We start from the raw sequence: 13,194 nt of genomic DNA on the forward strand, positions 1-13,194 counted from the left end.
ACATGAAGTTATTTCCACTATTTTCATCTCCAAGTTGATCTTCCCACCCACAAACCTCTAAAGAGAATATTGTTAGGTGGTATGTTACATTATATTAGACATTTGTTCCTGACCAACATATTGGTTTTATTTTGTGGTTGTTTTGGTTTTTGTTGGTTTGCTTGTTTTGTTTTGCTTTGTTTTGTTGAGACAGGGTTCCCCTCTGTGGTCCTGGAACTCACTAGTTCAGGTTGGTCTCAAATTCAGAGATTTCCCCATGCCTCTGCCTCCTGAGTGCTGGGATAAAGAGGTATGCCACCATGCTTGGAGACATTTGGTATTTATACTAAAACATTTCTCCTTCATTATACCATGACCTTTGAAGGTTTTTTTTTTTCCCACTTCGATGGTTCTTCTATTGCTTCTATGGCTCTGTTCTTTAAAAGTTATTTATATTTTTATTTATGTATATGTGGGTGCCTGCATGAGTTTATGCACACCACGTTTGTACAGGTGAGGCCAGAGGACATCGGGGCCCCTGGAGTTGGACTTACAGGTGTTGCCGAGCTACCCGATGTGGGTGCTAGGAATCAAATACATCTCCTCTGTTAGCATAGTATGTGTTCTTAACTGCGGAGCCATCTCTCCAGTTCTCTTAGCTCTGTTTTTGACACAGTGCAATCTCATTTCTATTTCTACTTGAACTTCTCAGCAGTCTCTCACAGTGTCCAATAATCGGACACTCTTGTGTGCAAACCCAGGGCCAGGTTTAGATTCCACGACCCAGTTTACTCGTCTCAACCACAGTCCTTGTGCTGTGCTTTTCCGTTACTAACCAGGTCAGGCTTCCCTTGGAAGAAAGAGCAGGGCCTGACCTATAGTAGGCATTCATAAAATATGTGTGGAACGTAAGCACCTATGGACACCTATATACCAAGTGTGGGATGTCTAACAAGGAGGCCTGCCTGACAGCTGTAGAACCAGACTTGCTGTGGCCTCTAGGAATTGCCGCAGTGTGTTAGGGAGACCCTGCTATGAATGCGCATGTGCGGTGTTGGTCTTGTTGAGGTGAGATGAGCCAACTCAGCCATAGTAACTTAGTAAAGTTACAGCAACTTTCCTATAACAGAGGCCTCCATTGCATAACATGCAGAAGTGCAAACTTCCTCTTCTGCAATTCCCAGACAGGCTCATGATGTTCACATTCAATGCCCCACTAGCTAAGGTATTCAAGATGCTTATTAGCGACTGCTGATCTATGAGCAAGTGCAGAGAGTGAGAGAAAGGCATGGTGGAGTGGAGCCTGGGTGCACAGCCGGGAAGAGGGGAGTGAAATGAGAGTTGGAATGTTGCTGAGATGTGAGTCTTAGATTCTCCCAGCTTCTGTGTCCTTCTCTATAAAATGAAAATAATTGTACTAATGCATACCGTCAGCTTATACTGAGAGTCATCGGGGGACAGTAAAATATGGTGCTTACTGCACCCCACAAATCCCTCTTCTTAGTGCCTGGTAAGGATTTTGCTATGAGCCTATGGTTCTTTTTAGCATTAGCTTTTAGAGAGCTGGAGTTTAACTTTCAGCCACTTACTAGCAAAGTGCGACAGATTTTAGGCATCCATTGACTGCTGAAACTCCTCGCTGACTGCATCTGCTTGCTGCATCTATGTTTATTGTTCTTTGGCTTGAAGATGCCTCTATTCAAATGAGTTTTGGAAATCTGATTATAAGAGGAGAATGGAGAAGGAGAGGGAATGGAGAGAAGGTGGTGGTCCGATCACTAGTGCATGTCTCTTCAGAATTTCTGTGCTCTGTGAACGAGATCATGTGTGTTTGTACACTTGTCCTTCAGCATGTCCTGGGTCCCCCCAGAGAACCCATCATACCACTATCTTGTTAGATATAGAAGGCCAATGATAATAAAATAAAGTTTCAATAGCAAAAAGGCCTCTTAAATGAGTTAAAATGCACCTATATTAGATACTTTCAACCATGTCTCTAGTTCCCACCGATGATGGGAGCTAAGATCCTGTTGGGTGGGGAGTAGTCTGAGCTTCTCAGGCAACACTCTAAGGCTTGCTACTTTTATTTGCTTACTCTTGTGGCCTGGGCATTTGTTTATTTTCATTTTCATGCATGAATTTTATTAACAAAATATTGGATAACAAAAGTTTGAGCCATTGTCATTTCATGTGGCTGGAGAGTTTCACTCACACTGGCAGACATGTGCCACTCCCATTGGCAGATAAGAGTGGATGGAGGTTTCACGGGTATGTGTGATGCAGTTTGAAGTGTGGTGCAGTTTGACCCATGGGGTTTATTGTTATAACATTTGCTTTTTTTGCACGGATGTCAGTCGTTACTGAGAACAAACACAACACCACAGAATAATGTGGAAACATAAAAAAGAAAATGGGTTTAAAGTATCCTTGCCATAAATGGGAAATATTTTAAAATATATAAGTTTATTACAATGGTCAAAATAAAATTATAGTTAGACACATCTCATCTGCTGTTTCCCTACTCCATTTACAATCAAGAAATCTGGCGAATGGAACCTCCATCCCCAATGTAGCAAGGAGCCTTTCTGGTTCATTCACTTTCTTACCACAAGGGGGCAGCAGTGATGCGTAGGGATAGCAGGTTGCTCAGCAAACGTTTCTGAGAAAACATTTAAGATGTGTTTCAGATTTTCATATTTGAATTTTTAGAAGGTCACCTCCTTCCTTCATCCTTGACTGTGTATGGTCAAACTTATGCACAGAACTCTCTGAATTTATAAAGGATATCTACGGGCGTGGCCAAGCATTAATTTAAAGATAATCATGATGGCATTTGTAAAGTTACTTATGTAAAAGTTAAAGGTTTTAATTGTATGTTTCTATATGGTAAATTACTCCAAAATATAGCAATATTACCACCTCTTTCTCTGTTCCTTGTAATGTTGGCTTAGAGTTCAAATGGGTCAGAAGTTTCACCCTGGCCTTCTCAGCCAGCTGCCAGGTGAATCCCTTAGCTGGGAGTTCAGGAGGGGCTGGTACTTAATTCTCCTTCACCTTAATTCTTCTCACTTCCCTATGAGAACAGGGGGAGGGGGGCCGACAAAGGATGAGTGGCCCAAGAATGAATATTTCAAAGTAAAGGAGGTGGGAATTTCCAGTCCCTCCATCACCTTCTGATTGTCACAGAAATCCTAAGGTCGGTTTAGATAAGCACTTACTAAGCCTTAAGTCAATATAGATAAGCACAGCTTACCACGTGAGGAGCTGCCTCGTGGTGCGGGGAGGGGAGAGATTGCAGGCAGCTGTCTTTGATGACCCCACGTGGGAGGCTGGGAGGCTTTGAAAGTCATGGAGGGTGGGGGCGAACATGGCTTCCTCTAATAGACAGGCTTTGTTCTGAGCTTACTGGAATTTAGATGCACAGTGCTCACTCTGACGTTCTTCTCCCAGGTCTGTCACCTAAAGCAGTGAAAATGGCCAGAGGATCCGTGTCTGACGAAGAAATGATGGAGCTCAGAGAGGCTTTTGCCAAAGTTGGTGAGTGGACCTGATTCTTCCCCACCCCACGCCCCCTCCCCCGCCCCCATCGTCACGCCCCGTCACTGTTTACCACTGTTCTCAACCTGTGGGTCGCGACCCCTTTGGGGGGTCAAACTTCATAGGGGTCACCTAAGACATCTAGAAATCGTAGGTGTTTCCATTACAATTCATAACAGTGTCAAAATTACAGTTGTGAGGTCGCAATGAAAATAATTTTATGGCTGGGGGTCTACAACATGATAAACTGTATCAAAGGGTCGCAGCTTTCGGAGGAATTAGAGCCGGGGAGAGTTGGTTTCAGTAAGGTGCGCTGGAGAAAACAGGTCCTTCCTAGTTAAAACAGTGAGCCCGCAGCCTTTTCCCATAGGCGTTCCCTACACGCCCTTATTTACATTCTGCCTGCTTTCCTTTGATTTCCTTTATATTGATATTCTTCCACTCCTTATTGGTAAGCCCCTTGTGGTTTACTTTTTAAGTTTCTCTAAGAATTCCTAAGGATTGCAGAAGCAGGTAGGGCTCAGTCAGTAAAATGTTGCCACTCAAGCGTGAGGACCTGAGTTTGATCCCCAGCACCCACGTAAATGCTGGGCCTGGTGTCCCACACGGGGCAGCAGAGACAGGTGAGTCCCTGGGGCTCACTGGCCAGTTGGTCTAGCCAGTTGGGGAACTTCAGCTTCAGTGGGAGAGCCCTGTGTTGGAAAACAAATGGCTCCTGAGGAACAACACCCAAAGTTGTCCTGTGACCTCTACATGTACATATGCCCTTATGGGTACATACACAACACAGACACACACACACAAACACATGTGTGGACACACACACATGCAGGAAGATGCACACATACATGCCTGCACACGTTCCTAAATATCCTGTTAGTATCCCCTTAATTTCAAGATCTTAATTAGAATTAGTCTTTTACTGTGGGTGTTGGAAGTGATGTGACTGTCTAGATCCAAGAGCAATAGGCCTCCTGGCAGGTTTCTGCCTCTATCTGGGTCAGACCCATGCCTGGTCATCTTTCTCCAGCTCCACCCATCCTCTAGTATCCCTTTGCCTTTCTAAAGACTGCACCCGAGTTACCTTAGAGCTTCACTCTATCCTTTGTGTCACAGATACCGATGGCAACGGATACATCAGCTGCAATGAGCTAAATGACTTGTTCAAGGCCGCCTGCCTGCCTCTGCCTGGGTACCGAGTGAGAGAAATCACAGAAAACCTGATGGCCACAGGTGATCTGGACCAAGATGGAAAGATCAGCTTTGATGAGTTTATCAAGGTGAGCAATGATACTGAATTCAAGGCCATGCACTTGAAACTTGAACTCAGTGTCAACAAACATCCAGAGAGGCGATCCGTCCCTTCCTGGCTCGTTGGTACAGTTCTTACCTTTGTGGTTTCCTTGACTACAGCTTGAGTTTCTAAAAATGTCTTAATCTACCTGGGTGTGTGTCTAGGTTAGGGTGTTATTGCTGTAAAAAGACACGCTGACCACAGCCACCCTTACAAAGGAAAGCATTTAATTGAGGCTGGCTTACAGTTTCAGAGGTTCAGACCATTATAATCTTTGTGGGAAGCATGGCAGCATCCAGGCAGGCATGGTGCTGTAGAAGGAGCTGAGAGTTCTGCATCCTGTCCTAAAGGCAGGAAAAGGAGACTGTGTGTCACACTAGGCATAGCTTGAGCACAGGAGACCTCAAAGCCAACCCCTACAGTGACCACTTTCTCCAACAAGACCACACCTACTCCAAGGCCACACATCCTAATAGTGCCACTCCCTATGGGACAAGCATTCAAACACATAAATCTATGGGGCCACACATATTCAAACCACCACAGTGCCCACCTCCTTAATCCCTGCCCTTGGGAACCTAAGGCAAGAGGATTTGGGGTTTTGTTTGTTTGTTTGTTTGGTTGGTTGGTTTTTCGAGACAGGGTTTCTCTGTATAGCCCTGGCTGTCCTGGAACTCACTTTGTAGACCAGGCTGGCCTCGAACTCAGAAATCCACCTGTCTCTGCCTCCCAAGTGCTAGGATTAAAGGCATGCGCCACCACTGCCCGGCAAGAGGATTTTTTTTGAGTTCAAGGCCAGCCTGGGATACATAGTAAGCACCAGGCCAGCATAAACTGTGTAACAAAGAGTTGGTCAAACAAACAAACAAACAAACAAAAAAATCAAAATCAAAACCAAATGAACCAAACATGTTTTTAACAGGTCTTCCATGGCTTAAAAAGCACCGAGGTTGCCAAAACCTTCCGAAAAGCTATCAACAAGAAGGAAGGGATCTGTGCGATTGGCGGCACCTCTGAGCAGTCCAGCGTTGGTACCCAGCACTCTTACTCAGGTAAGCTGTGCTGATGGGCGGGGGCAGAGGAAGAATGTGTGAGTTGAGAGAAGACTGGCAAAGGATACAGTGAGGAGGAAGGACCCAGCTGTCTGGGGTTGTAGAGTCGATATTTGCTATGCAAACCAAAGGGCTAAAAGCAAAGAAGCAAGCACACCCACCTGGATGGAGACCCATCTTCCCCTGTAGGAGTGGACCAGTTCCAGGCACAGGACCCAGGAACTGCCTGAGCCCCAGGGAGCTTCCTGTACGGAGTGACCTCATTTGCATTTAAAATTTGCTTTAAACGCTGCCAAATCTCCTTTAAAAACTTTATGGGCAAAATTGGCCCTTTTAGAGTCTTCATCTTCAATATCATGATTATTCTTAACGCTGAGTGGTCAAAAAATATTGATTGAAAAAAGGAGTTTTATATTTATTCCAAAGGCTAACACGGAGCAGCCTTAATGGACGCTTCTAATAGTCCGAATGCTGTGGTTGCTTAACTCGTCTTAAAGTTCAGTTTTTTTAAAGGATGATTCAATGTCAAAGATAAGTTTGTGGATAGGCACTGTTTGCAGTTGCTAAGACAAAGTTTAGCCTTTCTTATTCAAAATATATTCTGTTTATTCATTCTTTGAGACATTTATACAAGGTATTTTAAACATATATACTCCTCCTCCAGCTCCTCCCATAACAATGGTTATGTTCCTCTCCTCCATCCCTTCCCACTCTCTTTTGAGATTTCTTCTTCTTTTTCTTTCTCCCACGTTGTCTTGGGAATGGGTCATGGGGATGTGTGTGATTGTCACCTTAGAGAGAATGGACTCACCTCCTCTTCAGGCAGTGGTGGGGTTTCATGCACACCTTCCCACTTCTATGCTGGGATTTTATCTGCCTCCAGCTTGCTTAGGTCTTCTGCATGCTGTCACAATCACTGTATTCATAGGTGCAACAGTTGTGTCTGGTAAACACTGTTTCCTTGATGTCGGCAACCACCTCTGGCTCTTAGAATTTTTCCACTCCCTCTTCTGAGAACCTGAGCCTTGAGGGTAGGGGTGTGGCATGTATGTCCCATTTAGGGCCCAGCATTCCACGGTCTCATGTTCTCTGCAGGTTGATCAGTTAGGGATCTCTGTGTTACTTGCCATTTACTGGAAGCTCCTCCTATACGGATTGAGAGGTGCTCTGATCTAAAATTGTAGCAATATGTCATGAGAATTGGTTTCATACTATGCCCATTTAGCAGAATACTGCGTTCTCTCCTAGGGCCTGTGGCCTAACCAGCCACAGGTTCTTGGCTCCTTTAACACTACCAGGTATGGGTCCTACCTCATAAAGTGGATCTTAGACCCAATTTTTAAAAGGTAGTTGGTTGCCCCATAACAATCTGTGCCATTATTGCACCCGTGGGCTTAGCTTATCTGGCCAGTTTTAGCTTGCAGGGTTCTGAATGTACCCAATCGCATCTAGCTTTGTATCTTTAAGTCTAAGACTTGTCCAAGCTTTGACCGTGTGAAAGTGCATCATGAATCTGCAGAACAGGGATTCACTATGCAGCCTTCCACCTTCGACAGCTCAGAATTCCTCCGAGAGACACTTGTTTTCAGTGACAGGCAATTTACAAAACATGGTGCTGGGGAGAAGGCAGAGAGCTTCAGGTTTTACTAAGACCTGTGAGATCAACTCCTTGCAGCTTTGCTTGTAGGAAGGAAGAATCTATCCCAGGTGATTTCACTTCCTAGCGGTCTCATTCTAACCATAAAAAGCCCAGCGATACCCCAGTGATTATCCCTGACAAACAGCATCTAAATCAGCAGGCAACACAGGCAGGATCCTGAGTTTAAGCCTGTAAATACCAAATCACATTTATACTTATACCCACAGAAATACATATTATTTATCATCATTCAAATATAACATGTGCATTTTTAAAATGTTGTCCTAAATCTTTAATTGCATCTTTATAACTAGATCCAGTGCCTGGTTCTTAAAGGACCTCTGATTTTCAAAAGCAGTAAATACAGGATGATAAGATGTTGGCCTGGCAGTGTCTCTCTTGGGCATGAGAATGTGGGGTCCATGTGGAGAATGTCTTTGTCTGGTTTTCATCCTGTGTGTAAGACATTTACATTCTTTATCTATAGAGGAAGAAAAGTATGCCTTTGTCAACTGGATAAACAAAGCCCTGGAGAATGACCCCGACTGCCGGCATGTCATCCCCATGAACCCCAACACCGACGATCTCTTCAATGCTGTAGGCGATGGCATAGTTCTTTGGTAAATGAAGACTCTCCCTTGATTTCCATAGAATCCCCCTTTTTGGTGTAGCAGCAGCTAAGTGTATTTGCCATAGGCCACTTCTTTTGTGACTCACACATGAGTAGAGTTGCCTTAACGGAATCCACTTGATAGGGTACAGGGGAGTAAACTAACCTCAGAAGCTAATTGTAGTGAAATCCATAAAACTACTGTTGTTTCAGTGGAGAGAAGAGATACAAAGTAAAGATAAGCTTTGTAAATGGAGACACAGCACGTAATCTGGGGGCGTGGGGGGGGGAGGGACGAGCCACTCTGCTGCTTCTGAGTGTGACCTACCCAGATGGCAGATAGATTGGCGAAAGGAGACAGAGCCCTAGAAGTTAATTTTAAATATATATGGATGTTCACGTAGAGACACACATATGCACATACAGCAATGTTATGAGAATACATGTTCAAATGTAACTGAAAAAGATAGTTGATTGAAAACTGATTTCTCACTAAAAGGAAATGGTTACTCACATTTTCCAGTGTTCTTTTTTGATTTGCTTTCTGGGGCATGGTAAGATCGGTCAGTGGGTCAAGGTACCTTACAGCAGGCCTGAGGACCTGAATTCAACCTCAGGAGGAGAGAACTGGCCCTTGCAAGTTGTTCTCTGACTTCCACACATGCACAGTGACACATGCTACTCTCTCTCACACACACACAACAATAAGTAAAATTGTTTAAATGTTTTTGGTTTTGTTCCTTTTGTACCTTTTTGCCCTAGCATGACAAACTCAGACTCTCCCACCCACTGAGCCACATTCCGGCCTCCATTTTATTCATTTACAATGTTGAGGGTCTCAATAAGGTGGTTGGGTTGGCCTTGAACCTCTTCTCTCGCCCAGACAGATCTTGGACTTGTGATCCTCCTGCTTCAGCCTCCTGAGTAGCTAAGATTATGTCCTAAACCACCACGGCTGGCTGCCTTTTGGAGATTTGTTTTCTATGCTCATTTAAAAAAAAAATATAATAGAGGTTACTAATGGAAATTTTTTTATGCCCTGTTGAGGGTTAAACAAAGAATACCTTGGACAACATCAGTTTTTCATAAACAGCAATTGCTTGTTCTAGATGTCTGATCACTGTACTAGATACTTAAGTGAGGAAAACTCATCGAACATTGATCAAATGACTGCAGAATGTTAGGATGAGCCATTATATGTTTAGTTAAAGGTATTGATCAGGTTTCAAATAGAAAATGTAGACCTATAACCCCAGAAAAGGACAATTTCTTGCATATCATGGGGACATGTATAAGGCTGAGAAAGTCGGGAGGGGAGGGCATCTGTTTTAATCACCCACTGAGAATTCAATGATGTTTTAAGGGAGTGATTCTCAACCTGTGGTCCATGACCTTTGGGGGTCACATATCAGCTATTTACATTATGATCCATAAACATAGGAAAATTATAGTTATGAAGTAGCAATGAAATGATTTTATGGTTGGGGGTCACCACCACATGAGGAATTGTACTGAAGGGTCGGTAGCATTAGGAAGGTTGATAGCCATTTTTCTAAGGGAACCAGTGCACTTTTACAGCTTAGGTAAGCGAAGCAAGCAGGACCTCCCTTCTTACCACAGTGCATTGTGATAGCCTCATGAACACTGTGGGTGAATCTAACCACAGTGGTATAACTCTCATACACCATGTATGAAAAATGTGTTGCTGGCATGTTCAGTCAGGGTCCTGCTCGAATTTAAATCCAACCTCATGGAGTTCTGTTCCTCAGAGGGCTGCTTTCTTTCATTTGATTCCTTCTCTTTTAGTAAAATGATCAACCTGTCTGTGCCAGACACGATTGACGAGAGAACGATCAACAAGAAAAAGCTCACACCATTCACCATTCAGGTGGGTCTCCCCACAGCTCCCCAAGGGTGGCGCTGGCCCGGTGTGAATGAACATCATCATAGCAGTGTCAGCTCATTCTTCATTCCCCACACCTAGGCCTTGGCTAATGGTGTCTTACAACCAGGAGAAAGAAGCACACATCTGTGTCTTAGGTTTTATTGGTGTGGCAGTCAAGAAAGGAGGCTGGTGTGTGTTAGTAGCCGGGTTTGTTTCGGCCACTTAAGAATCAAATTCCTATTGGATGAATTGTTTTTCTTAACAGTTTTTTCTTGAGTTACTGCCAAATGTGTAGCGTTAGCTGACAAGAAAAGCCTTTCTAGGCAAGGGAGAGGATGAAACCCAGGAAATGCTCTGGAGGCCTCCATGGCACTGCTGACGCAGCCCAGAGTGGAATAAATGCAACCTGCTCCTAGCCCTCCGTTTGCTGATTAACCAAAATAGTCACTAGCAGGAAATAAGCAGCCGCATTTCTATCTTATGTTCCAATATTTTAACATTATTCTAATTCGGTAGCTCAGAAACCATGTCTAATACCTTAAATCATGAATAGTACATTATCTCTTGTTTGGACACAAGCAACCCTGTGTACTTTTAAAAGAGACGTGTAACCAAGCTGGGAACAGTAATTGAATGCATGGAAATGCTCTTAATGGTATTTTTACTCATAAACTTGGCTATAATAGAAACAATATTTTTATTTACTATTTTTTAAATGGTCAGCAAGGGCTTTCTGGTGGAGTTTGTTTTGTTATTAATTCATCACACAAACAACAAAGCTTGTCTACGTCTCTGACACTTAACCTCTTCCTTCATGGGACCAAAAATAAGGCCCAGAGACTGAGAACACTCCAACGATTCTAGCTGTGTATAAGTTACAGTAGATGCAAGGTTAGTATAGCATCCTGGAGCCTCAGGCCTGTGTGCAGATGCAGGCTTTCTGGTAATCGTCATGGAGACTCAGTAACTTGTTCTGTTAAAAACCCATCCATCTTTTCTGGGGATTGATTTATATGGGGGGGGGGGCATTTCTTTCCATGACATTAAATTTGCAAATCAAAAGGTTATTGTGTTGTTCTTTTTTATGACCCTAATTTACATCAACAGTTGTCTTCTTAGCCATAGGCTGTGACAGGACAATGACTTCCTCCAGCTAATGGAGGCTCTGAGTGTATAGGCTTCATCAGAGTGCAAAATAGAAGAGCATAAGATTCATTAATCTCACGCCAGAATGGGTCTTCCACACTGGGTACTGGTTTGATTGGGTAGGCCATTGCATTAGCTCAGTACCGTGGGTTATTAGGTCTTCTCCCATCATTATTTTACTGCTTTTCCTGGGGGTTAAGACTAGTACAGATCTTGCCTCTGGGTCTGTAACCATTCCAGAAGGACAATGTCACCGCTGATGCTAATCAGGAATCATTTGGCACTGGCAAAATGAAGGAACTAAGCTTGCATACTTTTCCCTCCCTCAGGAAAACTTGAACTTGGCTCTGAACTCTGCCTCTGCCATTGGGTGCCACGTGGTTAATATAGGGGCCGAGGACCTGAAGGAGGGCAAGCCTTACCTGGTCCTGGGACTTTTGTGGCAAGTCATCAAGATTGGGTTGTTTGCTGACATTGAACTCAGCAGAAATGAAGGTAAGAGAAAGTGTCAGAGGCTGTGATCAGCACGGCTTTCTAACGCTGTGTGTATTGGTGGCTGGAGGAAGACATTAGGCATTCTCCAGCTGAGAAAACCACTCAGTTATACTGAGTCCTTGGTATTAAAGTAGCAGACCTTATCCATGAAACCAGACTTTTAAGATGACAACGCAAAGGCTTTTAGACCCCACAGACTAGCAGTAATGCTTTAGAATATATAGCTCCATGTGCCTGGAACCCCATCGCCAGCAGCTGCTTCCTGGCACACATTGTCTACAGAGGCTTCACAGCAAGCAAGACAACTTTTATTTTGTGAGACTAATCACATTCAGATACTTTGGCAAATGCACCAGACTGGGAGAGATTGGTCTATATTTTATCTAGACAATCAAGGAAGCTGTAGGTTGCCTTTATACAGGGTGGGTGAATCTGGAGACCTAGGGCTACAGTTGATCCTATTATAGCCCATGCCAATAGTTTAGCAAAAAGTGGATTTCTAGGTACGCTTAACACCCAAAGAAAAGAGAACAAAGCAACTGTAAGTTGATGAGACATTTAATGCTTGATTAATCACATCACTGTTCCAATGTGATCGGTACACAAATACACCTTAAATATATACAGTATACATTTAGATATATAGTACATATTATACACCTTAAATATAAAATACATTTTAAAAAAATATTAGAAAAATCACACATAGAGCTTTGAAATTCTGAACTGAAGCCAGGCCTGCTGGCGTCAACCTATAGTCTCAGCTCCTTGGAAAGCAGGACAATCACAGCCTTAACCCCTGCCTTGACTTTTGAGTTAATTCAAGACTAACCTGAGCTATTAAATAAGACCCTGACTAGATATAGATATAGATAGATAGATATAGATGATATAGATATAGATATAGATATAGATATAGATATAGATATAGATATAGAATTGTGTGTGTGTGTGTGTGTGTGTGTGTGTGTGCGCGCGCACACGTGCACAAGGCCATAGATTCAAATCCCTAGTGCTGTGGCAAAAAAAAAAAAAATACAGGGAAAATTTCTAAAGAGTATATGTAAGCAATGATAGTCCAATTGAGTAGACAGGCATGTTTCTTAATAAGGGCCACACAAGTCAAATATTACCTTCAGGTACAAACCTCACAACTCTGAAATCTGTAGCTAAATTATAAACTATATGCAGTTATACATATTTAAGTTTTAATATTAATTTCTAGACCTACTTTATTCAGATCAATGTTTTGGAGATATGTATACTACATGCATGCCTGGTGTCTCTGGAGACGAGAAGGCAGTGTTTGGTCCTCTGAGACTGGAGTTACAGATGGTTGAGAGAGTCATGTGGAGGCCAGGGATTCAGCCCAGATCCTCTGGAAGAACAGCCAGCTTAACTGCTGAGCCATCTCTTCGGCCCTAGCTATCCATAGTTTTAAAAATCTATGTGTTTGAGCTATAATAAGCAGTAAAAATGTTGAGATATCACTTTAAAACCAAAATACTAAGCATTATATTTAAAAAGCAAAAACCCCCAAAATAGCAAATAGGAATC

General features: G+C 43.1%; 1 protein-coding gene across 7 annotated transcripts in view; it reads left to right on the forward strand.

The window, feature by feature from the left end:
- Positions 1 to 13,194, forward strand: part of Lcp1 (lymphocyte cytosolic protein 1) — a 99,738-nt gene that overhangs the window by 63,543 nt on the left and 23,001 nt on the right. For all 7 annotated transcript variants that reach the window (XM_006518704.1, NM_001247984.1, XM_006518701.3 and 4 more), the window contains 6 exons: positions 3,430 to 3,516; positions 4,633 to 4,796; positions 5,733 to 5,862; positions 7,989 to 8,121; positions 9,918 to 9,999; positions 11,472 to 11,637. In XM_006518704.1, coding sequence (XP_006518767.1) covers positions 3,453 to 3,516; positions 4,633 to 4,796; positions 5,733 to 5,862; positions 7,989 to 8,121; positions 9,918 to 9,999; positions 11,472 to 11,637 — 739 coding nt within the window. In that variant the 5' untranslated portion in view covers positions 3,430 to 3,452. The remainder of the gene's footprint in view (positions 1 to 3,429; positions 3,517 to 4,632; positions 4,797 to 5,732; positions 5,863 to 7,988; positions 8,122 to 9,917; positions 10,000 to 11,471; positions 11,638 to 13,194) is intronic.

The sequence above is a fragment of the Mus musculus genome, chromosome 14 (genome assembly GCF_000001635.26).
Source record: "Mus musculus strain C57BL/6J chromosome 14, GRCm38.p6 C57BL/6J".
Lineage (NCBI taxonomy): Eukaryota > Metazoa > Chordata > Mammalia > Rodentia > Muridae > Mus > Mus musculus.